Source organism: Polyodon spathula, chromosome 26, assembly GCF_017654505.1.
Source record: "Polyodon spathula isolate WHYD16114869_AA chromosome 26, ASM1765450v1, whole genome shotgun sequence".
Taxonomy (NCBI): Eukaryota; Metazoa; Chordata; class Actinopteri; order Acipenseriformes; family Polyodontidae; genus Polyodon; species Polyodon spathula.
In genome coordinates this window covers 4,465,129-4,491,921 of record NC_054559.1, presented here as the reverse complement: position 1 = coordinate 4,491,921, position 26,793 = coordinate 4,465,129, and the positions used below count along the sequence as shown (strand labels likewise).

At 41.5% G+C, this 26,793-nt stretch overlaps 1 protein-coding gene across 1 annotated transcript; it reads right to left on the bottom strand.

Moving 5' to 3' along the window:
* Window positions 1-15,739: 15,739 nt before the first annotated feature.
* On the bottom strand, window positions 15,740-25,063 carry LOC121301069. Its single transcript, XM_041230183.1, has 3 exons — window positions 24,966-25,063; window positions 19,036-19,275; window positions 15,740-16,761 (listed from the first exon to the last, which is right to left on the bottom strand). Exons 2-3 carry the CDS (start codon window positions 19,208-19,210, stop codon window positions 16,166-16,168), a joined length of 771 nt encoding a protein of 256 aa, XP_041086117.1. The 5' UTR covers window positions 19,211-19,275; window positions 24,966-25,063; the 3' UTR covers window positions 15,740-16,165.
* Window positions 25,064-26,793: the final 1,730 nt, after the last annotated feature.

Below are 26,793 nucleotides of genomic sequence, written 5' to 3'. Positions count from 1 at the left end.
GCCACTGCCTGAGTACACAAGCAGCAATGTGACTGACTGCAAGAGTAGACGCCACTGCCCGAGTACACAAGCAGCAACGTGACTGACTGCAAGAATAGACGCCACTGCCCGAGTACACAAGCAGCAACGTGACTGACTGCAAGAGTAGACGCCACTGCCCGAGTACACAAGCAGCAACGTGACTGACTGCAAGAATAGACGCCACTGCCCGAGTACACAAGCAGCAACGTGACTGACTGCTGACTGCAAGAGTAGACGCCACTGCCCGAGTACACAAGCAGCAACGTGACTGACTGCAAGAGTAGACGCCACTGCCCGAGTACACAAGCAGCAACGTGAGTTACTGCTAAGAAAAGACGAACCAAAACATTCCTGCCTGATCTCGAATCATCCATGACATACAGGCAGCCATTATCAGAGAAGCTTTTACAATTTCAGCGTTTCTAACAAACAATACAACAGTTCACAAATTAAGAGAAAAACAGGTGTGAGTATTCACAACTGGAAATGAGAAGCAGCACATAACTGTAGTGCTCCATACACATAATTTGAGGTTGCATCTTTGTAAATACAGATTTATTTGACGATATATTGTTTTCTCAAATTGAGGGTGTGAAGTTTGGGCTGCGTCTTCAATTCGAAGGAATAAGGTACATCAAAGCTGTACTCCTATAAATGCTGAATTTTCCAAAGATTCATGATCAGGGTGTTGGGACTGTCAGGATCTTCAAAACATCTGCGCTTTTCTATCCAGGTAATAGAAGGACCAGGTAAAGAAAATAACTTGTTATCCACTGCAACGGCTTTGTGCAGACTATAGAGATGAAATCATCAGTTTAATATTGACATCTAAATAGCCAGGACAGATGCTGAAGGACAAAGATCTACAAGTGACACACAGAAATTAAATATTTTAAATATTTTCTTTGTCTATTGAATCCAATGTAGGTCTTGCAAGTTTGCTAATTTGAGTCCTACTTCGCAACATTGTGTAAAAATTATTTTATTGCTTAGATTTCAATAGCAAATAAATAATACAAAAAAAGGATCCTTAATCACATTCGGAGTTTACCTACTCATGTGTCTAACCCCCAGTTTCTACCTGAGGGATGTTTCAAATGTTTATTTTTATTTTATTTACTTTAGTATGATGGTACAAAGCTTTACAGCAACAGAATACCTCTTATTTGGCTTTTCAGAGAATAACTAGAAATATGAAATCAAATGAACCAATCTGCTTCACCTAGAAGAGGTTAAAGCAGTTTTAAGGTTTTTGGTTTAAGCTGTTTCCTTTTAATATTGGAAGTCTTGTGATCATGTCAGACATTTTAAGAACTGCCAGAAAACCGTACGAAGAAGACCCTGCGTGATAAAGGGTAAAGATCGGTACAGAGAAAGACTGAAATCCACAAAATTACATTTTGTTTTTCATCATTTATAAATTAGGCTTCAATCTATGCCACGTGTCTGTTGCGTGCTGTGTTTCTACAGTTTTCCCTTTCGTTTTGGTACTGTTGGGTGCTGAATTCTGAGTATTGTATTAAACATTCTGGTGCCAAATGTCTTGCTAATCTGTGAGACGTAAACACTGCACAATTGCTTACGACAAAGACACCTCTGGTGGTTTGTCATGCTGATTGGGCAGGGACTGGGAGGGTGGATGGATGGATGTCATTCCCTTTTAATCCTAAAGAATCGGTTTCTAGAGGTGAGTTAAGTATTACGTTGATATGGTAGTTGCTGTCAGTGTTTTGTACCATTTTCAAATACTGTAAAAAGCTCAACTCATGCAAAATTCATATAAAAAGTCATGCAAATGTAATGTTCTATAATTAAGCGATAGTGCCCTCTCGATGAAGGCTCTGGAGTCATGCGTCCCAAACTGAAGGCAAGGGCATTAATGAAAGTCAAGATCAACAAACACACGGTAAAGCCTTCATCAAGAGGGCACTACCGCTATTAGAAAACTCTTGTTTTTTGTTATTTTCTTTAAAAAAAAAAAAAAAAAAAAAAAAAAAAAAAAACAAACCTACATTTACTTGCTTCATTGGGTACCCATTTGAAAAGTTTTAGGAAAATAGTCCCAAAAATGTTCGTAATGGATCCACGCACCTAATTAGAGAGGGGGAAAAAGCTATTAAAAAACTTGTCAGAGCTGCTTATAGTATATCCGAACAGTGCCAAACCTGTGAAAATTAGTGTTACATGTGCCTCTTTTTTCTTCATTTATTTTTTTTTGTTAACAAAACAAAGGGTTAAAGCATTGTGTGCATGCTTTTAGACGCCACTCACCCTAATTTAGCGGGGTAAAAACTATTAAAACAAAAATAAGTAAAACATAGCTGCTATAGATAGGGCCGCTACCGGAAACAGTTGCCAAACCTGTAAAAATTAGTGTTCATGGCCTCTTTTTTTCTTCCTTTAATTTAATTTTTTTTTGTTAACAAAACAAGGTTAAAAATAAAAAGTTCAGTTCACATCCTAGTCTTTTAAGCATGATGGTGGCTGTCTCTTCCAGTTCGCCCTGGGTACATGGGAGTGACTCGAACTGGGATCAGTTCAAGATCCCGTTTCCGACCCGGTACACGTACCGAACAGCAAACAAGGTTACTGCACCGGGGTACCCGAACTGTACCAAACAGAATGTGCCACCGAACAGGACAGTACCGAAGGTACCACCACTGAACTGTACCACACAAAGGTAATGTACAGTATAGTGATCAGGCATCGTGCGGCTGTCAACCGATTAGTTCGTTTTACTGTCTGCTCGATTCGTCACTGTTCAGATTTGGTTCAAAGTCGGTACTTCGGTTTAAACAGTGATACCATCTCTGGTCCAGTACCAGCGAACCCAGTTTGAGGCTCAACTTGTTTTTATCTTTTTACAGTACTTTTGCCTGTAACATACTGCATGGCGGTGTTGCTGCTTGTTTTGTCTGAGACAGCAGGGTTTTTGTCTACAACTAGCACGAGTAGTAATTGCCTCTTAGTTTGACTTTGATTTCTCTCACGCCTCATTCTGCCTCTGAACACACTAACCAAATTCAGCCAAAGTTGTGGGTTTTTATATAGTTGTAGAGAGATTAACTGGATATCAATTACCTAGCTTATCCATTGACAACATTCGGCACAGTTTTTCTCATATGCGTGGTCAACAGCCAGTTTGTCAAGCTCTCGCTATTGACCACGCATTCTCGCAATTTTATCTGGATGGGGCATTTTAACCCAATCTACCAGGCTGTCAAACAATAATAACAAAACATTGTGATTTATACACTAAACCATACATTTCAAATAATACAAAGTACACACGGGCGAGGTGTACCCCGTCACAAACCCCCATTGCGCAGTAATGTACCCACCCGGGTCACAGTGCCACAGGTACCAAACCCATACCAAATAGCAACTGTACGTTCTTGCTGTACATTTCTTGCTATTTGCATAATGCCTGGGTTTATCCCTATGACGCATGCAAAGCCAGCCTGCCTGTCTAGTACCAAGTAGGCCTTGTTGACAGTCCAGTTAGTGTCTTTAACAAGCTGAGGAAGCAACTGTACATTCTTACGGTACATTGCTTGCTATTTGTATAATGACTGGGGTTTATCCCTGTCCCACATGCAAGGCCAGCCTGCCTCTGGATAAGCAGATGTTTTTCCTGCATGCAACGGAGGCACCTGTAAACCGCATTTCTGCGAGTTTTGTGTGCATTCTCGAAGCGTACGTTGGAGAAACTTTTCTCCAAAAGCTCCACAGAGTGCTCTGCGTCCCTCACCTGTACAGCACCCTTCCCCATCACCCCAGGTGGCTGCATCCTCGCCCCATGGCTCTGTGCCAAGTATGAGCCACACACCTGGGAATAGAGAAGCGCTGGGCAGCAGTTTCCCATAGACGTACATGCTTGATGGGGACAAAGTTTGGTCCATTCCATTTGGTTCCGGCCCGTTACCGACTGGTGTTCCCATCCCAGTTTGGTACCAAGCAGGCCTTGACAGTCCTGTTACTGTCATTAGCAGCTGAGGCAGCATCTGTACATTTTTATTGTACATTGCTTGCTATATTGCATATGCCTGCGGCCAGACCGCCTCCCAGCGCAGAGGCAAAAGCCTCAGGCCAAGCCACAAGGTGAGCAACGGCCCTAGGGGTTAGCTGCCACAGGTCCAGGGGCCCTTCTCAGGGAGCCATCTGATGTATTGGCATCAGTGCACCACAGACATACAGGTGCTTATTACGGTTCAGACCAGTTCAATCACACTCTCTCCTTTTCGGGGCGTGATTACAACATGAGTCACGGACCCACAGGACACCGCTGTGGTTTTTCAGGAGGTAGCAGCACTGCTGCAAAAAGGACTATTAATATGATACACCCCGTCCCGTTGGATGACGGGTTCTACTCCATGCACAAGTGGGATAGTGGCCTCAGACAAATCTTCAACCTCAGACAGGTCAACCTGTATCTGAACCGAAGGCTGTTCAAAATGTTGACAATGCAACAGCTGTTGCAGTCATTCAGGCCAGACGACTGGTTCATCACAGTGAACCTCAAAGATGCCCATTTACATAGCTCCATAAAAAACAGCTCACTTAAGTACCTGCGGTTCGCCTTTCAAGGAACAGCGTACAAGTTCAGGGTCTTGCCGTATGGCCTCTCTCTAGCTCCCCATGCCTTTTTGAAGTGCATGGACGCTATTCTGGCCCTACTGAGACTCGGGCATCATTGTACTCAATTATCTGGATGACTGGCTCAATTGTGTTCAGTCTCCAGTGCAGACAATGGCCCACATGGAACTCTCCACAGACCACCTTCACCCAGAGGTGGTGAGCCTCATTTGGCAACGGTTTGGGAGAGCAGAGATAGACCTCCTGCCTTCCATTGTCCCCGCTGGCTTTCCATAACAGGAGCCGGGAATCCACTAGCAAGTTTAGATGCCTTGGCACACCAATGCCCGAGGCAGCTGCTGTATGCCTTCCCACCGCTCGCCATGTTCCTGCTGTCCGGAGGAAATCAGGCAGGACCGGGCCAGGGTGCTATTAGTAGCCCCTTACTGGCACACGAGACTCTGGTTTTCAGCTCTGATACAGCTCCTGAGCAGCCAGCCGTGGAGCTTTCCGCAAAGCTGCGACCTGCTCAGTCAGATGCGGGGGACATTGTTCCATCAAGCCTGCAGCTCTGGGTCTGGCCCCTGAATGGCAACATTGAGCCGTCTGGGGTTTTCCAGCAAGGTTATTGACACCCTCCAGAATGAATGCCAGAGCAGTGTCCACGCATTCTCAGCACAGGTGCAAGTGGAGCGTTTTTCAGACGTGGTGCATATCTAAGGGCTTTGACCCCACAACCTGTCCCATGGCAGTTATACTGCAATTTTTTGATGAGGGGAAATCCCCCTCTACATTTAAAGGTCTATTTGGCAGCTATTCAGCTTGCTATGTCAAAATTGATTAAGGAGCTCAGCTTCCTGACGGGGCAATTTTTAAAAGGAGATTGGCGGCTTTGGCTGCCTATTAAGGACATTGTCCCTTGTTGGTGGCTTAACATGGTGTTTGAAGCACTTATGAAGCTCCCCTTTTGAGCCCTTGCATTCAGCTGAGCTGAAATATTTATCTTTGAAAGTGGCTTCCTTGCTTGCAATCACATCTGTTAAGTGGGTGGATGACATACAAGCATTTTTTATTTCAAAAGCCTGCTTAAGTTTTGCAGAACCCAGGACAAAGTTTACGTTTCGTACCAATCCTGCTTTTTTTGCCAAAAACCATCTTGTCATTCCACATTAACCAGCTTTCCATCCGCCTCTTTTCCAGTCTGACGGAGCATCAGTTCCATACGCTTTGTCGGAGATATTTGCATTGCAGCAGTGTGGGCTACTCCCTATACTCTTACACAATTATATCGGCTGAATGTCGTGGATCACAGAACCCTGGCTTTGGAACGAGAGTGTTAAGGGTGGCTTCAGGGTCAACCCTTGCACCATAAACATAGAGGTGAGCTCTCCCTCAATTTATTTTATCCCTAGCTACTTGTCTGCAATATTGCCTTTGGTATTCGTAGCCATTAGGTAATGGTTATATTTCGTATTTGATAGAGAACGTTAGGTTATTATCATAATCCTGGTTCCCTGAAATAGAAATGTAACCATTAACCTTCAAGATTGCTGCAACCATGATTATATAGGTTGATTTTATATATAATAAAATCAACCAATAAAAGATCTGCATTTTCTCCACAGCAGTCTAATCATGAGTGAGCAGCGGTGGGATATTAAACAGTCGAAGGTCTTGTGTATTAATAACCAATGGGAGATTTAAAGATCTGCCCCTTGTTAAGCAGGTGTCCAATCATGAGTGAGCAGAGGTGGGACATACACCGTTGAAGGTATTCTCCATCTCAATTGAAAGTCTTGTAAGTTTAACCAATGGGAAAGTCAAAATTTGTCCTGGTTTTGCAGCTGTCCAATCATTAGTGAGCAGGGGTGGGATATAAATATGCATTTCGCTGGACAGCGATTATTTTGATGTGACAGAAATTTACAAAACAAAGATGTTGCAAACACTAAAGTTGTCATAAAAACTTTGCTTTGAGTGTTTTCTGACTTGCTAAAATTCAAACAAATCCAACTTGATGATGTAAATAACTGCAGCGTTCACAAACTCCAGAAACTCATTTGTTCTAACAGCTATATTTAAACAATATATAAAAGCATATTTAGTCACAATCTTCTTTCACTTACTTTCTTGACTAATTCATAACAAATATAGACTGCAGACCTTGGCTCATAGTGTGTGTGTATATATATATATATATATATATATATATATATATATATATATATATATATATATATATATATATATATATACACACAGTCAAACCTGTATTAGTAGACCACACAAAGGACAGTCTAATAGTGGCCTCTTAACACAGGGGGTCTCTTAAGTTGGGCCCATGATGTATGAATTGAAAAACTGAACATTGTTATATTAGGAGATGGAGGGGGTTAAATGTCAGCAAAATTTGCAAAGAATTTATAAAATGAAATTTACTGGTCACATAAGTATTCAGCCCCTTAAGTCAGTACTTGGTAGAATTACCTTTTGCAGCAGTTACTGCTATGAGTCTTTTTGGATAGGTCTGTACTAGCTTGGCACAGTAGGATAGTGAAATATGTGCCCATTCTTGTGAAAATGGCTCCAGTTCTGATAAGTTTGTTGGGGATCGTCGATGGACTGCAATCTTGACATAAATTTTTGATTGGATTGAAGTCAGGACTTTGACTGGGCCACTCAAGTACATTAATTATAAGAACATAGAACATAAGAAAGTTTACAAACGAGAGGAGGCCATTCGGCCCATCTTGCTCGTTTGGTTGTTAGTAGCTTATTGATCCCAAAATCTCATCAAGCAGCTTCTTGAAGGATCCCAGGGTGTCAGCTTCAACAACATTACTGGGGAGTTGATTCCAGACCCTCACAATTCTCTGTGTAAAAAAGTGTCTCCTATTTTCTGTTCTGAATGCCCCTTTTTCTAAACTCCATTTGTGACCCCTGGTCCTTGTTTCTTTTTTCAGGCTGAAAAAGTCCCTTGGGTCGACACTGTCAATACCTTTTAGAATTTTGAATGCTTGAATTAGGTCGCCACGTAGTCTTCTTTGTTCAAGACTGAACAGATTCAATTCTTTTAGCCTGTCTGCATATGACATGCCTTTTAAGCCCGGAATAATTCTGGTCGCTCTTCACTGCACTCTTTCTAGAGCAGCAATATATTTTTTATAGCGAGGTGACCAGAACTGAACACAATATTCAAGATGAGGTCTTACTAGTGCATTGTACAGTTTTAACATTACTTCCCTTGATTTAAATTCAACACTTTTCACAATGTATCCGAGCATCTTGTTAGCCTTTTTTATAGCTTCCCCACATTGTCTAGATGAAGACATTTCTGAGTCAACAAAAACTCCTAGGTCTTTTTCATAGATTCCTTCTCCAATTTCAATATCTCCCATATGATATTTATAATGTACATTTTTATTTCCTGCGTGCAGTACCTTACACTTTTCTCTATTAAATGTCATTTGCCATGTGTCTGCCCAGTTCTGAATCTTGTCTAGATCATTTTGAATGACCTTTGCTGCTGCAACAGTGTTTGCCACTCCTCCTACTTTTGTGTCGTCTGCAAATTTAACAAGTTTGCTTACTATACCAGAATCTAAATCATTAATGTAGATTAGGAATAGCAATGTTCAACCTCCAGTGTGGCTTTGGCTTTGTGCTTTGGTCATTGTCCTGCTGAAATCAGAATTTCTTCCCCAGTTTCAGAGTCTTCGCTGACTCCAAACAGGTTTTCCTCAAGGATTCGCCTGTACTTTGCACCATCTATTCTCCCCTCCATCCTGATGAGCTTCCCAGTCCCTGCTGAAAAGAAGCATCCCCATAACATGATGCTGCCACCACCATGCTTTACAGTTGGGATGGTGTTGACTTGGTGTTGACCGGGTGATGTGCAGTGTTGGACTTGTGCCAGACGTAATGCTTGGAATATAAAGCGAAAAGTTCCATTTTTGTCCCGTCTGACCACAAAACCTTTTTCCACATGTCTGCAGTATCATCAACATGCTTTTTCACAAACTCCATACATCCTTTAGGATGAGGCTTTTTGAGTAATGTCTTCTTTCTTGCCACCTTACAGGCTAGCTTTGTGTTGATGTGTGAACACTGACTCATCTCAGACACAGAACTTTGCAGATCAAGGTCATTGTTGACTTCAGAGTGATAATCACCGCCTTTAAAATTTTCTTGTACCCTTCTCCTGCTCTGTGCCTCTTTACCACTTTATCCCTGACTTGTTTCGAAAGCTCCTTGGTCTTCATGGTTGCTTTGTTTGATCACTATGTGAGTTGCAGCTTGAAAGTCTTTATATACCTGAGAGAAATTATCTACAAGTTAAACCACTTTTGAGTACACACAGGCTGAAAACATTTCACTAATTTTGCGACCTTTCAAACACATAATTTGACCCTTGAGATGACTTAGGGCTGCATTAGCAAAGGGGTTGAATACTTATATTCTATATGCATTTTTTAAGTTTTTCAGTGTGGAATAGTTTGTATAGATTCTACATGTAAAGTCTAATTTGAAAGCGTCGTGGAGTACGCTCAGGTGCCAATATAATGTGAAAATTTTGCAGGGGGTGAATACTTCTGCAAACCACTGTGTATAGATATAAATAATATATAAATAACCACTGTGTAGAAATATAAATAATAAATAATATACGTATATTGTGTATGCACCATCACACACACACGTGGTGGTAAGAATATACACCCACACCCCCCCCCCCCAGGTTATAGGTTATATTAATATATATATATAATATATATATATATATATATATATATATATATATATATATATATATATATATATATATATATATATATATATATATACACACATACATAATATACATACATACACAGTGCTGTGAAAAGGTATTTGCCCCCTGTCTGATTTTCTGCATTTTTGCAAATTTTTTACATTGAATTTGGTCAGATCTTTTTGTGGGTTGTAGTAGTATATAGAAGGAGTCTGAGAGAAATAAAATGACACCAAAGTTTGGCACTTCTTTCATTTGTTTGGTGTGCAAGGTAATCAAATATGCAATCTTCAGGTGTGAAAAATGTATTGCCCCCCCTAGTTAACTCAACTCAATTAAAGGAATAGTTAGGGGTCAGCTCTTTGAATACTTTGGTTAACAATCAGGCCTGATTTGGGCCAGCCCTGCCCAATATAAATCTGACTAAATGTGGCCCTTATCATCAAAGTGAAGTTGTCAGCACACAGGTTCTAGAGGCACATCATGTCACGATGAAAAGAAATGCCTGAAGACCTCTGTAAAAAAAGCTGTTTATGCCTATCAGTCTGCAAAGGGTTACAAAACCATTTCTAAGGCTCTGGGGCTCCACCAAACCACAGTCAGAGACATATTGTCCAAATTGAGAAAGTTTGACACAGTAGTCAATCTTCCCAAGAGTGGACGTTCTGCCAAAATCTTTCTAAGAGCAAGGCATAAAATCATCCAGGAAGTCACAAGAACAACCCTGGGCAAAAATGGGATTCAATGCAGAGTAGCAAGGCAGAAACCACGGCTCACTAAGAAGAACATGAATGCTTGTCTGAAGTTTGCCAAAAAGCACCTGGATGCTCCTCAAGAGTTCTGGAACAATGACTAATAGAATGACAAGTCAAAAGTGGAACTTTTTGGCCAACATGGGCGAAAACCAAGCACTCCATTCCACAGTAAGAACTTCATACCAACGGCCAAGTATGGTGGTGGTAGTGTAATGATTTGGAGATGCTTTTCTGCATCAGGACCTGGATGACTTGCCGTCATTGAAGGAACCATAAATTCTGCTCTGTATCAGAGAATTCTACAGGAGAATGTCAGGCCATCCATATGTGAGCTGAAGCTGAAGTGCAGCTGGGTCATGCAGCAAGACAATGATCCGAAACAAACAAGCAAGTCTACATCAGAATGGTTGAAGAACAAGAAATTTAAAGTTTTGGAATGGCCTAGTCAAAGTCCAGATCTAAACCCCATTGAGGTGTTGTGGCAGGACCTGAAACGAGCAGTTTATGCTCAAGCTCACAAATGTCGAAGCAGTTCTGCATGAAGGAGTGGGCCAAAATCCCTCCACGGCGCTGTAAGATCAATATAGGAAGCATTTGGTTGCAGTTATTGCTGCTAAAGGTGGCATAACCAGTTACTGAGTCTAAGAGGGCGATTACTTTTTCACATGGGGGCATTGGGTACTGCATAACTTTCTTTAATAAATAAATGAAATAAGCATCAATTTTGTGTTATTTGTTCACTCTGGGACCCTTTCATCTAATATTAGATTTTGGTTGAAGATCTGATAACATTCAGTGTCAGAAATATGCAAAAATGCAGAAAATCAGACAGTGGGCAAATACTTCTACAAGACACTGTGTAATATGTATACACACACACACATTGGCTTGTGAAAGTATTGACACCCCTTGGCATTTTTCCTATTTTGTTGCCTTACAACCTGGAATTAAAATGGATTTTTTGGGGGGTTTGTATTTAATTTACACAACATGCCTACCACTTTGAAGATGCAAAATATTTTTTTATTGTGAAACAAACAAGAAATAAGACAAAAAAACAGAAAACTTGAGCGTACATAAGTATTCACCCCCCCCCCCCCCCCCCCCCCCCATAGTCAATACTTTGTAGAGCCACATTTTGCAGCAATTACTGCTGCAAGTCTCTTGGGGTATGTATCTATAAGCTTGGCACATCTAGCCACTGGGATTTTTGCCCATTCTTCAAGGCAAAACTGCTCCAGCTCCTTCAAGTTGGGTGGTTTCCGCTGGTGTAGTCCGCAATCTTGAAGTCATACCACAGATTCTCAATTGGATTGAGGTCTGGGCTTTGACTAGGCCATTCCAAGACATTTAAATGTTTCCCCTTAAACCACTCGAGTGTTGCTTTAGCAGTATGCTTAGGGTCATTGTCCTGCTGGAAGGTGAACCTCCGTCCCAGTCTCAAATCTCTGGAAGACTGAAACAGGTTTCCCTCAAGAATTTCCCTGTATTTATCACCATCCATCATTCCTTCAATTCTGACCAGTTTCTCAGTCCCTGCCAATGAAAAACATCCCCACAGTATGATGCTGCCACTACCATGCTTCACTGTGGGGATGGTGTTCTCGGGGTGATGAGAGGTGTTGGGTTTGCGCCAGACATAGCGTTTTCCTTGATGGCCAAAAAGCTCAATTTTAGTCTCATCTGACCAGAGTACCTTCTTCCATATGTTTGGGGAGTCTCCCACATGCCTTTTGGCAAACACCAAACGTGTTTGCTTATTTTTTTCTTTAAGCAATGGCTTTTTTCTGGCCACTCTTCCGTAAAGCCCAGCTCTGTGGAGTGTACGGCTTAAAGTGGTCCTATGGACAGATACTCCAATCTCCGCTGTGGAGCTTTGCAGCTCCTTCAGGGTTATCTTTGGTCTCTTTGTTGCCTCTCTGATTAATGCCCTCCTTGCCTGGTCTGTGAGTTTTGGTGGGCGGCCCTCTCTTGCCAGGTTTGTTGTGGTGCCATATTCTTTCCATTTTTTAATAATGGCTTTAATGGTGCTCCGTGGGATGTTCAAAGTTTCTGATTTTTTTTTATAACCCAACCCTGATCTGTACTTCTCCACAACTTTGTCCCTGACCTGTTTGGAGAGCTCCTTGGTCTTCATGGTGCCGCTTGCTTGGTGGTGCCCCTTGCTTAGTGGTGTTGCAGACTCTGGGACCTTTCAGAACAGGTGTATATATATATATATATATATATATATATATATATATTATATATATATATATATATATATATATATATATATATATATACTGAGATCATGTGACAGATCATGTGACACTTAGATTGCACACAGGTGGACTTTATTTAACTAATTATGTGACTTCTGAAGGTAATTGGTTGCACCAGATCTTATTTAGAGGCTTAATAGCAAAGGGGGTGAATACATATGCACGCACCACTTTTCCATTATTTATTTTTTAGAATTTTTTTAAACAAGTTATTTTTTTCATTTCACTTCACCAATTTGGACTATTTTGTGTATGTCCATTACATGAAATCCAAATAAAAATCCATTTTAATTCCAGGTTGTAAGGCAACAAAATAGGAAAAATGCCAAGGGGGGTCAATACTTTCGCAAGCCACTGTGTGTGTGTGTGTGTGTGTGTGTGTGTGTGTGTGTGTGTGTGTGTGTGTGTGTGTATATATATATATATATATATATATATATATATATATATATATAATTTTCAGAATCTGTCAACAACCCTATAGAACTTGTACTATAGTATTCTATAGAAACATGCCATATTATAGCTAGTCTTGTTGTTCATGTAGAATCATTGTTTTTTTTTTAGACCCAAGTTATCTTTTAGTTTCTTCCAATATTTTTATATTTTTGTTACTGTAGCTGCAATACCATTGTTTTGTTCTGGGCTGGCACCAGAGAAATTAGTCTTAGACTAGACTACACAGTGAATGCATTTTTAAGAGGTTTATTGCATGCAATACATTCTATTTAAACTACATTACATACAGTAGTCAGGTTTTATTTATTTTCCAAATTAAACTAAATGTAGGTTTTCTCAAGTTATTTAAATCAATTACTACTAATAATGGCATTTCTTGTCATGAAATGGTATATTTTTTAACAAGAACATGTCACAATTCTATTACAATCACTGAAGTTTAAAACTTAATTAAAAATGTAAATAAAATAACAATATGAAAATTCATTACTTTTAAATCAGTTTAGTAAATAACATATATGGCATATCACAGCAATAAAAGATAATTCATTTAAAATATGAATTGTAAACCTTTATGGAAGCTACCATCTTTGTGATTTATAAGAATATTCTTTTACTCATTGTAGCTAATAAAATAATTCCATTAATCTTAATATTCTGCATTTCACACTGCTACACAGGTGTCAAATGTGCAGTTTTGAAAGAAACACATAACCATCATGTATTTTGATGTTTAAATCATATTATGTGGTAAGGTACTTCACGTCAGTCTCTATGCCTTATTCCCAGGAAGCCTGTTACTGCTTGTTACATTATTTCACCCCAGCAGTGTCTTCTGGATCCTGTTACTGGCTGAAGGCATGTCAGTCAGTAAGGGTAGCAGCTTGGTTATTGACAGTGAAAAAGGCCCGACTCAATTCAATCTCCAGGCTTACAAAACTGAGATTTATTTTAACATATTAATATTGTTATTTAGCAGACGCTTTTATCCAACGTGACTTATGGAGACTTGGGGATGAACTATGTATCACAACTGCTAATGCAGAGTCACTTATAATAGGACCTTGGTTTTACATCTCCAAAGGACAGAGCACAAGGAGGTTAAGTGACTTGCTCAGGGATTGACCTTGGAACCTCCGGTAACAAGCACACGTCTTTAACCACTGGACCACCGAGCCTCAGTGTTCCAGATGTGCTGTTTTACAATTCTTGTGTATAATTATAATGTTTTGTAAAACTGCATATTTTGAGACCTATGGTGAACAAAATATTTTAAATAATGTTGTTAGCTGCCAACACCTGAGTTTGAGAAATGGACAAGCAGGTCAGGTGCTTTTTCCCTCCTTAAAAGGAGAAGTCGGGGGGAGAAAGTAGTTTAGCCCTGTGAAATATGAAAGAAGTGAGTTATGTCGACAAAAGGAATCATTTTCTTTTTTTCATGGTGAAGAAATGAACCAAACTAAATATCTTTCAAAGTGTCCCTTAAACAGGGACAGAAATCTGAGACAGAAAATAAATGCACTGCCCTTGGAACCTCTCCAGGATTTACAGGCAGATAAATCTGAGTTTCATAGTATTTGATAACCTCTAAATTGGAGGATGTCTCTGCACTCTTCTCCATGCTGCACATCTTGTTGAAGGAACACAGAAAACAAATGTGCTTCTGGGAGTGCTTGAGGAGGAAACCATTCAAATTGGGTTATTTTTTTCGACAATGACTCTTCCTTACTGCATTTATATTGTGAGCAGGGAGAGGGTTAATTCCTCTCTGCTGGGAAAAAAAAAGTGCAAATGCACATTTGCTTAATTTAATTAGTTTTGTTAATTGTTAATTACCACCTGCACCTGGCTATCATTGTAAATTAGAGCTTGTTTAATTATATATATATATATATATAACAAAAATGTTCATTTTACCCAAACACATACCTATAAATAGTAAAACCAGAGAAACTGATAATTTTGCAGTGGTCTCTTAATTTTTCCAGAGCTATATATATATATATAGGTATGTGTTTGGGTAAAATGAACATTTTTGTTTTATTCTATAAACTACTGACAACATTTCTCCCAAATTCCAAATAAAAATATTGTCATTTAGAGCATTTATTTGCAGAAAATGACAACTGATCAAAATAACAAAAAAGATGCAGTGTTGTCAGACCTTGAATAATGCAAAGAAAATAAGTTCATATTCATTTTTAAACAACACAATACTAATGTTTTAACTTAGGAAGAATTCAGAAATCAGTATTTGGTGGAATAACCCTGATTTTCAAGCACAGCTTTCATGCATCTTGGCATGCTCTCCACCAGTCTTTCACATTGATTTTGGGTGACTTTATGCCACTCCTGGTGCAAAAATTCAAGCAGCTCAGCTTTGTTTGATGGCTTGTGACCATCCGTCTTCCTCTTGATCACATTCCAGAGGCTTTCAATGGGGTTCAGGTCTGGAGATTGGGCTGGCCATGACATGGTCTTGATCTGGTGGTCCTCCATCCACACCTTGATTGACCTGGCTGTGTGGCATGGAGCATTGTCCTGCTGGAAAAACCAATCCTCAGAGTTGGGGAACATTGTTAGAGCAGAAGGAAGCAAGTGTTCTTCCAGGACAACCTTGTACTTGGCTTGATTCATGCGTCCTTCACAAAGACAAATCTGCCAGATTCCAGCCTTGCTGAAGCACCCCCAGATGAGTCCAATTTTCAGCTATGCCCAACACCTGGTCATCTAATGGTTAGACGGAGACCTGGAGAGGCCTACAAGCCACAGTGTCTCACACCGACTGTGAAATGTGGTGGAGGATCAGTGATGATCTGGGGGTGCTTTTGAAGAAAATAAATATATATAAATGTTTTTTTTATTTTTTTCCTGGAGAAATATTTATATATCTATATATTTATTTTCTTAAAAAGAGCTTAAACTCCCAAAAGCTTTATTCATTGGCTCACATTTGAGTAACAAGCACTGCTCTTCTTATGCTCTTCACTGTCAATTTAGTTCCTTCGTGCAAACTCTCTAGAAGTACAGCATTGAAAGGAGCATATGATACATTTTCTTCACTAACAGCTTCAAACAAATAAATATAAAAAAATCACCTGAACCATTGTGTACATGTTTCAAATAGGAACATGCAAGCTCTAAGAAACGAAGGCTACACATATCAGGTAAGATTTACTGAAATTATTTTGTTGGTATGTACTAAGCTCACAGTAAAAACTGAGAGGACTCAAAGTTTTAAAAACCTTTAAAAACCCTGAGATGTGCCCCAGTGTTAACATATTAAACCCCCTTTAGTGCAATGTTTAGCAATTGCTTTCTTATGTGGTAGTTTGTGTCGGGGAACAAATAATATTAAGGGCTCTGTCACTGCGATACATGGATGAAGCCGTGGTGGCTGCAGCCTGCTGGTAGAGCAATGCGGTGCATCTGTGTGTCTGCGGTGCTGTCTCCATCGCTGCCAGTCCAGTGTGTCTGTGTGTCTGAGGTGCTGTCTCCATCGCTGCCAGTCCAGTGTGTCTGTGTGTCTGAGGTGCTGTCTCCATCGCTGCCAGTCCAGTGTGTCTGTGTGTCTGCGGTGCTGTCTCCATCGCTGCCAGTCCAGTGTGTCTGTGTGTCTGCGGTGCTGTCTCCATCGCTGCCAGTCCAGTGTGTCTGTGTGTCTGAGGTGCTGTCTCCATCGCTGCCAGTCCAGTGTGTCTGTGTGTCTGCGGTGCTGTCTCCATCGCTGCCAGTCCAGTGTGTCTGTGTGTCTGCGGTGCTGTCTCCATCGCTGCCAGTCCAGTGTGTCTGTGTGTCTGTGGTGCTGTTTCAGTCCCTGCTGGCTCAGGAAAGCAGCAGCTGCAGGTCCCCACAGTCTCGGGGGTCCCTCTTCCACTCACACTCCCTTGCAGACTGCCGGATTCCATTAAACAAGCTGTGCACAGGAGAAAGATACGCATTTAGTATTTTCATCCCAAAAGTGAAGGTTTGGCCTTATGCTTATTTCCTTGGGACAATTCATCTTCCAGCTGACCAAGGAAGCATGGCTGGCAAACAGACCCTTGTGTAGTACCAGATATCAGATACACTTATAAAAGAAATCCACAACCGCTAAGATTTATGGAAATATTTTGTGCAGTTTTGAAAGAAGTTATAAAAAACTTTGATTAATGCATTAGCTAGAATCAGGGGTGACATTCTGACGGCACTCACCGGTACTCGGTACCGGGACTTATTTTATCTGCTTTTCATTCAGCATGCTTGCATTCCATCCACTCTTAACTCTGCCCACTAGTTCCATTGAAAACCGTCTCCTCACAGCAACTAAACCCATTAAAATATTCTTGAAATTAACCAATGGATGTCCTATTGACATTAGTTCTTGGTAGCAAGATTGTGGGGAAAATTCATAGCTAAAATTGATGAACTTGGTAAAATGACATTTCCATTCTTAAATCTCTGAGAATTGAGATTCTGTGATGTTAATTAAAGCCCTGTTCACACTTGTATTGGTACGATACTAGTACAGTTTTGCCCTGTTCACACTAGCATTTTTATACCGGTATCGTTGCGGAACAGTACCAAAACATCTGTCCAGACTGGAGTTCTTATCTTAACTAAAAAAAGAGCAGGTTTCGCACCGATACTGTTTCGATACGACTCAGAACAGCTTAAGTTATGGACAGGTAAACCGACACGGTATCGATATAGTTAAGTCAATATTCTGAAGCACTTGCACGTCTTGCTTTACAGTTTAAATACTTTAAACAGCTTTACATTTACGGTGAGCAGTACCGTTATCATGGCTACACCAAAAATGCAAAAACAGGTGACAAAATTTTCTCCACAAAATAAGTGATGGTGACTTTGAGATAAAGTGTACTGAGGGAATATCAAAAAGCAAAAAAAATAAAAAATAAATAGACATTCTCAAAGCCGTGATGCAAGCCTGCTGTCTTTGCAACCTCATGCTTTTAAAGTGGCTTATTGCTTTCACCTTTTTGTTCATCCCACCCTTTCACATTCTTCTCGTCTCTAATAGTGATTGAACACCAAAACAAAATACTGTACATGGACAGGCTGGCAAAACGTGCTGTATTACATAACAGTGGATCAATTTCTAACATATGTGACAGCGGTCGTCATGGAAATTAGTTCAGAACTCATACTGTTGATTTAAACATACATGAAGGTATATCGCAACTGTATCGGTACTGTACTGGTATTGAAAAGTGAGTTAAGGCAGAAAGTGGTTTCATACCAGTATATTCTATACTGAAACGAACTGTACTAGTATCGTACCAATACAAGTGTGAACAGGACTTAAGAAACGTGGTGAAGCAAGTATTGTATTGGCATCTTTTACTACTTTGGGTTAAAGGAAGTTTCCATTTTCTCTGCCTGTTTCACAGGAAATATTTTATACTTGCACTTCCTAGGTCATTTTGTCATTGGGGTCATAGCTGGTTACTGGCATGTCAGTCAATAAGAGAAGCAATAGTCTACAGTAACATGTCTTTCTTGCATAACAAATGAAAATTTCACCACAGTTAAGATATGGTATGGTCTACCAAACGCCTGTGAAGTATGGCGTTTTTATAGGTCAAGAACCAGCATTTAGAATATAATATAAAATGTTAAAGCATAGTTCCATTTGGGTGGGTCCCAGAGTGGTGCCCCTGAGTCATACAGTCAGGTGATCGCAGGCTCTCATCCCAGCTGTGCAAAGTCGCTGGTCTTCGCTGAAGATTCCGAAGGGTGCGTTGCATTGGCTGTGGCTCTCCCGTGAGTTAGGGAGGCAAAACTGCCAGGGACTTTATCCTCATCGCTCTATAGCCAACCCCACTGGCCAGATGCCTCGTGACCTCAGAGTGGAGACCTGCAGGTCTGGTCTTTGTTCTCCATAGTCTGGTAGCTCATTTAATATCCGCTCTTGAGTTCCTGGGTGTAGAGAGGTGATTGGCCTGGGATTGGGGACAGCCACTAACATTCTCCTAAACTGAGTGGGATATTGCTGTGGTGAGGAAATATAATTAGGCACTTTTGACAGGGCCGAAGCTGGGCGCGAACTTCTCCTCTCACCGGCAGGAAGCAGGACAGAATCCATCAAGGCAGTGTGTCACACAACACTGCCCGTCACATATTCTAAATCGGAGGAGAAAATCATGGGGTAATATAATCATGGGATAATATAACTGAGCATAATCACCTTTGGAGGAGGCAGGGGTGTGCCCACTGGCCTTTTTCCTGGGGCATGCCTCCATCCTCTTCCTCAGCATCATGAACACAGCCAGGGTCAGGGTACAGAGCAGAACACTGAGGCAGACACCAAGCAGGGAGTAGATGAGGGCCGCATGGTAGTGCTCCAGCACCGGCCTCCCCATCCTCGCTGGCTGCAGCTCCAGCTCTGTCCTCGTGGGGGACCACACTGATGAAGCTGCTGCTGTGGCTGTGATTGTAGAGAATGTGGGAAAGTTCAATTAAAAAAGTATTTGAAATGTTAACATGCAGAAGAATAAAAGGGATACCTTACACATCTTGTAGTGATTTGCAACTGGATCAAGTTTTTGTTTTGCTGTCAATACACTGCTGTGCACTATGACTGTGTGAGAATGTCACATTTATGCACACCAGATCAATGTAAAATTAAGAAGCTTGTACTGTATTTTTCATATTGAAGTTGGCAATGATTCATTTTCTTATCTTGGAAAATAAAAATAACAAGAGTTAGAAAGTGAACGTAGAGGGCCCTACTTAGTAACGTTCGCAAACCCCTAAGACTATTGCAAAACACTTGGACAGTTAGAACATCAGAATCAGGTGCACGTGTGTGATTTAGCAACATGTGTTTTTGTGCCCACTTGTCAAGTTAGCGTCAGCGCTGGATATGGGCTGAACTTGGGGAGTGTCCTCATTTAAATACAAATGTAGCGATTTAGCAAACCATCAACAATTGAAAACCAGGTCTAACCTGTGCACAAATGACATGGTCAACTATAAATAGAACTGAAACTACCAGGGAAGTAGGCAAAGAAAAGAGAGAAGAAAGAGAAATAAAAGAAAAACTGGATTAATGTGATATTTTACAATGTGATATTTTACAATGTGATACTTTATAATGTGATACTTTGTAACAATTGTAAGTGGGCCTGGATAAGGATGCCTTCTAATAAATAAATAAATAATAATTTCCATGTGGTCAGACAAAGAGTGGAGGAGGAGACGTTCCCAAATATTTAAGCCATTTGTCTTTTCTGGGATGTTTGACACACAATGTATGCAGTAATTTCGCCTCTACAGACAAACAATCGCCGACATCTGCCAACTGCTTCAGGCTGGCCTGGAATGAGACATGCGGCGAGCACACTGTTTGTCTGTAGCACTAAGGTACACGCACCAACACAGAATAGGTTCTTGCACAACATGCAAGAAGTGTGTGATCTGCGATGCCAACAACATCATCACAAATGTGAATGCAAACTACCGTTGTGTCTAATTCGCAAATGACAGCTGAGCTTCACCGGTATGACGCAGTCTGAGAGGCTGGTTGATAGAGGACAACGGGTATCCACTGAAGTGGTGGTTACTGAGACTGCTGCTCAACCCCATGACCTCTGCCGAAGATATAATTGTACCTTTAAATGTGCTTGTACTGTAATTGAGCGACTATTTGTAATCCTCAAAATGCAATTATGTTGTTTGGATGTCTTGGCAGAACACTACAGTACACTCCTTAGAATATTAGCAATATCATCGACGGTGCTCAGGGTTCAATGGTGAGCTTGCCTAACTTAAGGAAAACGTTAGGTTACTTACCGTAACTCTGGTTCCCTGAAAGAGAAGACGACCACCAACGAAAATTATGTATGGGATATCCCTTCCTGGGATGACCCACTCGGTCCCGTCCACCGAGGGATTAAATCCGTCACCCTGATTAAGGTGGTAGAACCTGGAGAAAGTATGCAGCATAGCCCAGCTAGCCGCAGTACAAATATTGGACATCAAGGCCCCTCTGAAGAGAGCCCAAGATGTAGCCAACCCTCTAGTGGATCTTGTTGTCTGGTCACGTGCTTCCAACTGCACATACGCCTCAGTCGTGATAGCAGGGCAGAACGTGCAAGCGTGGACTTTAGCCGTGCTTGATATCTGCACAGCCCCAAGGGCATTGTTTAAACATGGGAAGGTGTAGACCTGTGTATTGAAGCACTCAGGCACCAAGGGTGCAGGCACATCGAGGACACTGAGTGCTGTAGAATCGGGGCATCGAGTGCAGGTGTTATTGACATGCTGTGGCACTAAGCACCAAGGGCGCCGAAGCACAGAGATGTGCCCAACCTTAACCACGTGAAGTCAACACAACTTGGGATAGCGCATAGCATACACCGTGGTGGATACATAGGCTCGAGTGGCTGCGGTAGGCAATCAGGAGAGCAGCACAGGGGAGCACACGGTGCTGCACCATGGTGCAGCACAGCGATAACCTGGTTCTGGACTTCATATAATCACACAATGTAGCAGAGTGTAGCAGTAATAGGAAAAAAACAGAGGCTTACACACACAGCAATTCAGCTATGGGAAAAACACATTCACCACGGCAGGCGGGTGACCAAGCGCGCCGAGTAGGCGGGCTGAAACTAGCCTGCTGATTCAACTCAACAGCAGCACATAGCTGAGCTGGGTCCCGGTGGATATAACACTGCTACTACTTTTTTGTTTTTAAACTGCAAGGCAGTAAAGGAAAAAAACACACACAAACAACAGCAAAATTGCGAGGCTAAAATAGCAGTCACCACGGCAAGGCGTGTAACTTTTTTTTTTTCTTTTAACCAGCGCGCTGAAATAAGCCGCCAGATGCCATTCAACAGCGGGGCACAGCAGAGCTGGGTCCCGGTGGAAGAATCACACTTATTATTTTTAATTTATTTGTTTATTTCTAAACTGCAAGGCAGTAAAGAAACGAATACACACACACCACAGCAAGCTGAGAGGGTAAAAATAAGTCACCACGGCAACGCGGGGAACTGATTTTGTTTTGTTTTTACCAGCCCCCTGAGTAGGCGGGCTGAAACAAGCCGACAGAAGCCACTCAACAGCGGGGCGCAGCAGAGCTGGGTCCCAGTGGATATCACACTGCTACTACTTTTTCTTTTTAAACTGCAGTAAAGAAAAACACACACACACACAACAGCAAAATTGTGAGGGTAAAAATAACAGACACCACGGTAACGCGGGTGAACTGAAATTTTTAAGCACACTGAGAGGGCGGGCAGAGCCGGGCTCCGGTGGAGGATCACGCATCTCTTTTTTAAATTTTTTTTTTTTTTTAATTACAATAGCAGAGGAAAACACAAAACAGTGAGTGCTGTAAGGTTAGAAAAACATACTACAATCGCAAAGCGATGTAGGCTGTTGAAAAGAAATAGAGTAAACACAGAGCAGTTGTGCAGCGTTTAGCTGAATTCACATAAGCGGGGTTTCTGATTCCAGGGAAGTGGCAAGCCAGCTTCCAACAATGAAATTGCAGGGGAACTACAGAAAACTCCACAGAGAGCTATTTCACACAGTCTTGATCATGACAACTGGACAGGGGTGTCTAGCTTGGACTATGTGCAGTCACACGACCGGGGCAGCGTGTAGCCTACAGCAGAGTAGAGCACCATCTACAGGCAGAGGCAACGAGGCACCTCATGCACCGAACACCCGAGGGCGCTATGCGCACCGAGGTACTAGACACCTGCCTACCAAGTGCTGTGCGCACTGAGTACTGTAAGCACTACGTGCACCGTGTACATTGCAGCACCGTGCGTTCACTGTCACAGTCGGCACCGATCACATTGTGCACCATGCGCCGTGTGTACCATGTACCATGAGTTCGTGTACTAGCGCTGTAGCAGTGGGCCAAGCACCATGCGTACCGAGCACCGCGAGCATTATGTGCACTGACGCTGTAGCGCTGGGCACCATGTGCCATATGCAACAAGTACCTTGCGCACCGAGATACCGAAGTACCAAGGGCTATGCGCTGCGGTACCAAAGCACCAGGGGGCAGCTATGCAATTGTGCCTACCCTAACTACACAATCACACCAGGGTGACACAAGGGCTGGAGCCGCGGTGGGCGAGTTGGAAGCGGACAATGAAAAACGTAGACTAGATAGAGAAGAGGACACTGTTTGTTTACAAGGCTCGACTCACCGAGGTGGGCGGGCCTACGCAGCCAGCGAGGTCTGCTCGACAGTGGGGATGCGGCAAGGCCTAGCCCCCTGGAGGAGAGCATGGCTGAAGAGTCACTCAACATTGGGGATGGAGGAACTGTGTACTCTCAAGAAAAAAATTGCACAGGCAGTCACTCACACACGACGGACAGATAACAAAGAGGAAGGTGACCGCTGAAAGACAAAAGGCTCTGTCTTTTCATAGTCGTTGATTCCGGGAAAGCGGTGAGCCAGCTTTCAGCACGAATGCAAGGGAAATGCAATCGATTCGACTCGAGAAGTTCTTTTCTAGCAACCTGCTCAGCTAGACATAGGGTTTTACCTTATCATCTGGAGAAGGAAAAAGAGAAATGGCTTCCTCAGGATGATGGTTTTAATTCCTCGGTGGGTGGGACAGAGTGCATCATCCCAGGAAGGGGCCTATCGGTAGCTCTGGTATAGAGAGCTGAGCGGGCTGGTATATCCCATACATAATGTCGTTGGTGGTTGTCTTCGATTTGAAAGGGAACCGACTCTCTTTTTTTTTTACTATTTAAGCAAAAAATATTGGGGTATTCAAAGTGCTTCTGTTAATCTTTAACATTTTACAAGAGTTGTGTAAGAACTATTCTTCTTTTGATGTTTCAGCTCTTAGAAACATAAATAAACCACTAACATTTTCAAAAATGAACTTCTATACTGTTTTAATATTTTGAACGATATAGTTTTTAAATGCTTTGTTATTGTAGGGACTGCATATTTCCATGTAAACACTGTAACGTCAATAAATGAACCTGCATAATATTATGACGGGGGTGCAAAATGTGATAAACAGCAATGCCTGAAAATGCTACCGGGATGCATTTTCAGATGTTACAAACAAATGTACATTCCACACAGCGGACGTTCACTGTCACGATTCTCTGCCACAATTATCCTTCTCAATATTTCCCTACTGCATGTATCCAAGACTGAGAAATGTACCTTTAATGAAGAGGCACTTTCAGCAAGGGGAACGTTCTAATTCTAAACTGTTTGTTCTGCAATATGATCAGGGCCATTCATATAAAATGTCCTGGGAATTTATCAGTGTTTCATTAAAAAAAAAAAAAAAACCGCCCACGTTTAGCCACTGTTATTGTTTAACTGGGTGAAAAGGTCCATTTTATGGACCCAGTATGAACACCAGATGGGACGAACATAAGATTCCGTATGGTAACGATTGGTACATTTCGACCACTCCAATTGGACATAGTTATGAAACAATTCGCATGACTTGATCTGTCGGATACACATGTGTTAGGACTGAAGTCATTGTATTTTGTATCTTGCTCTTAATTGTACTGTAATTCTTTATGTATTTTTTGAATATAACTGTAAGTCGTCATAGGTAAGTGCATTTGCTAATAATAATAATAATAATAATAATAATAATAATAATAATGCTACACTAAAGCAAAATAAATGTATCCAAAGGATGTATATCACTAACATTAAATTTAAGGTTTGTAATACATTTTGAATTTAGAAATATTCAATGACAGACGTTTAGACTCAGTCTTTTTCAATGTCTTTAAAATGTTGGAATGTTTTTGGACATCGTATATAATTTTAAAGACACAACAAAATCTTCTATATGATAAATATGCACAGATAACTGGGAAGTGCCACACGTTATGTATTTGCAGTGTTACAGTTTACTACCACATGGGGGCAGTACAATGTTATGTTTGAACTGCACGTGTGTGTGTGTGTGTGTGTGTGTGTGTGTGTGTGTGTGTGTGTGCAAACTGGTTAAGAGTAAAATAAAATTGATTCTGTTCATCAGCCCGGCTCTGTGCAAGTGTCTCTAGTTTATGATACTGACAGGTCCAGTGGTACACAATAACACGCTCCACAGATCTTGTTTAGTTGTGTTTCAGAGGACCCTGCCGATGCTGACTCACCCTGACAGGTAGCTCCACACTGCACTGGGTGCTGCCCACACACTTCTGTGCAGCTGATGCACTTCCTCAGCAGTGTGTCATAGTAGCTGCCAGCTGTGTTTGTGCACCTCAGAGCCTCTGAAAAGAGAAGTGAGAGTACAAATAATATAGAGGGGCAGCAGGGAGGCAGCTAGTGGCTTCCTTTAATAACCGCTCTCTGGAGGCTAATCTCACACAGGACTAAAGAGAGTTCTCAGTTTCTAGGCCTTATTCTCATGCAATCTGTTGCACTTCCACATCCCTCAAATGTCATGCTTTTTCCCCCCAATATTTTGATAATTGTGGATAAATGCCCCAGAGACTAGATCAATGTTTCTCAACCCTGGTCCTGGGGGCCCACTGTGTCTGCTGGTTTTTATTCCAATTGAGCTCTCAATTACTTAACTAGACCCTTAATTGAACCGATAATTTGCTTAATTAGACCTTTTTATTTGTTTTCAGCTGTTAAACAGGTGCAGAGTTCAAGTTACTTATAAAATGCTATAGCTGAAGTGTCTTATGTATATGAGTAAGCGACAGTACCCTCCAGGGCACAACAGAGTGTACTGCAGGAATCAAAATGAAACTTGTGCTTCCAGATCACTAGCTGGCACTGGCTCTTAAAAAGACATGTTGCCTGATCTAACCGACATTCCAAGTACGTGTGACAGGCAGCTATAATTGAAGGGCAGCTGTTGGATGCAGGGGAATGTATAAACAAAGAAGCATAAACCTTTGGGAGGTCATGCAAATGTTAACATATTTAATCTCTCTAGAAGGTTTTTTTTTTAAAAGAAACACAGTTTAGCACAGGGGGTGCTGAGAAGCTCTTTATACATTTGGTTAATTTCAGAGAAAAGTCAAACCTACCACAAACTTGTGCACATTTAGCTTTTATAATGCGCTGATCACACATATCTTTACACAAAATGCATGTTCGTACGAGGCTGTCCCAGTATTCACTGTCCTGGCAGGATCCCATATTGCTTCAAGGATTTCCAAGGTCTGCAAAAACCAGCAAAGTTTAAAAGAGAAGCATTAGAAGGCTATGTACAGTATAGCCACTCACAATCATACAAATAGAGGTCTCCTTCTAAGAGCTTACTACAGTAAATTTGCACATTCATTTTACAGTAAGTACAGTACTGCATTAACCATACCTTGCCATTTTTAAATTGGCTTTAGCACACTTCTCTGGGCTATACAGTGCCACAGTTTAGATCATTAAAATAGTAAGAACATAAGAAAAGTTTGGGAACAAGAAGAGGTAGTTCTGCCCATCAAGGCTCGTCCCTTGTTGGGGGGGGGGGGGGGGGGGGGGGGTATTAAACAGATATATTGCGCGCAAACTGGAATTACTTAACTCACTGACATTTCAACCAAGACAGTGTATCTCACTTGTGTTTACATAAAATCAAACTGGCTGACTCGGAACTTACTGTCTCGCTCACTTTCGCACGATGACACAATTGCATTCCTGACAGGTCAGTCAGTTTGATTTTGCTTGAATACAGCAAACGATGTCTCTTTTAGGGACAGCAAAGCATAAACACAAGAAATAGGAAGAAGAAGAATACAAGTGGCAAAGGGGGGATGCTGAAAGCCCCGTGCCGCTGAAAACATTATCCCTGACCCTGCAGAAAGAGCATTTTCTTTAACGAAGCGTGTCAAAGAACACCTCCGATCAACTGTAAAGCAAGAAAATCGCACTGCCTTTGCTGTATTGGTGATTGAGAAGGAAGTAAGCCATTTTAAACTACGTTGCCACTGTCCATTAAGGCCAATCAGTAAAACAAACAAAACAAAAAAA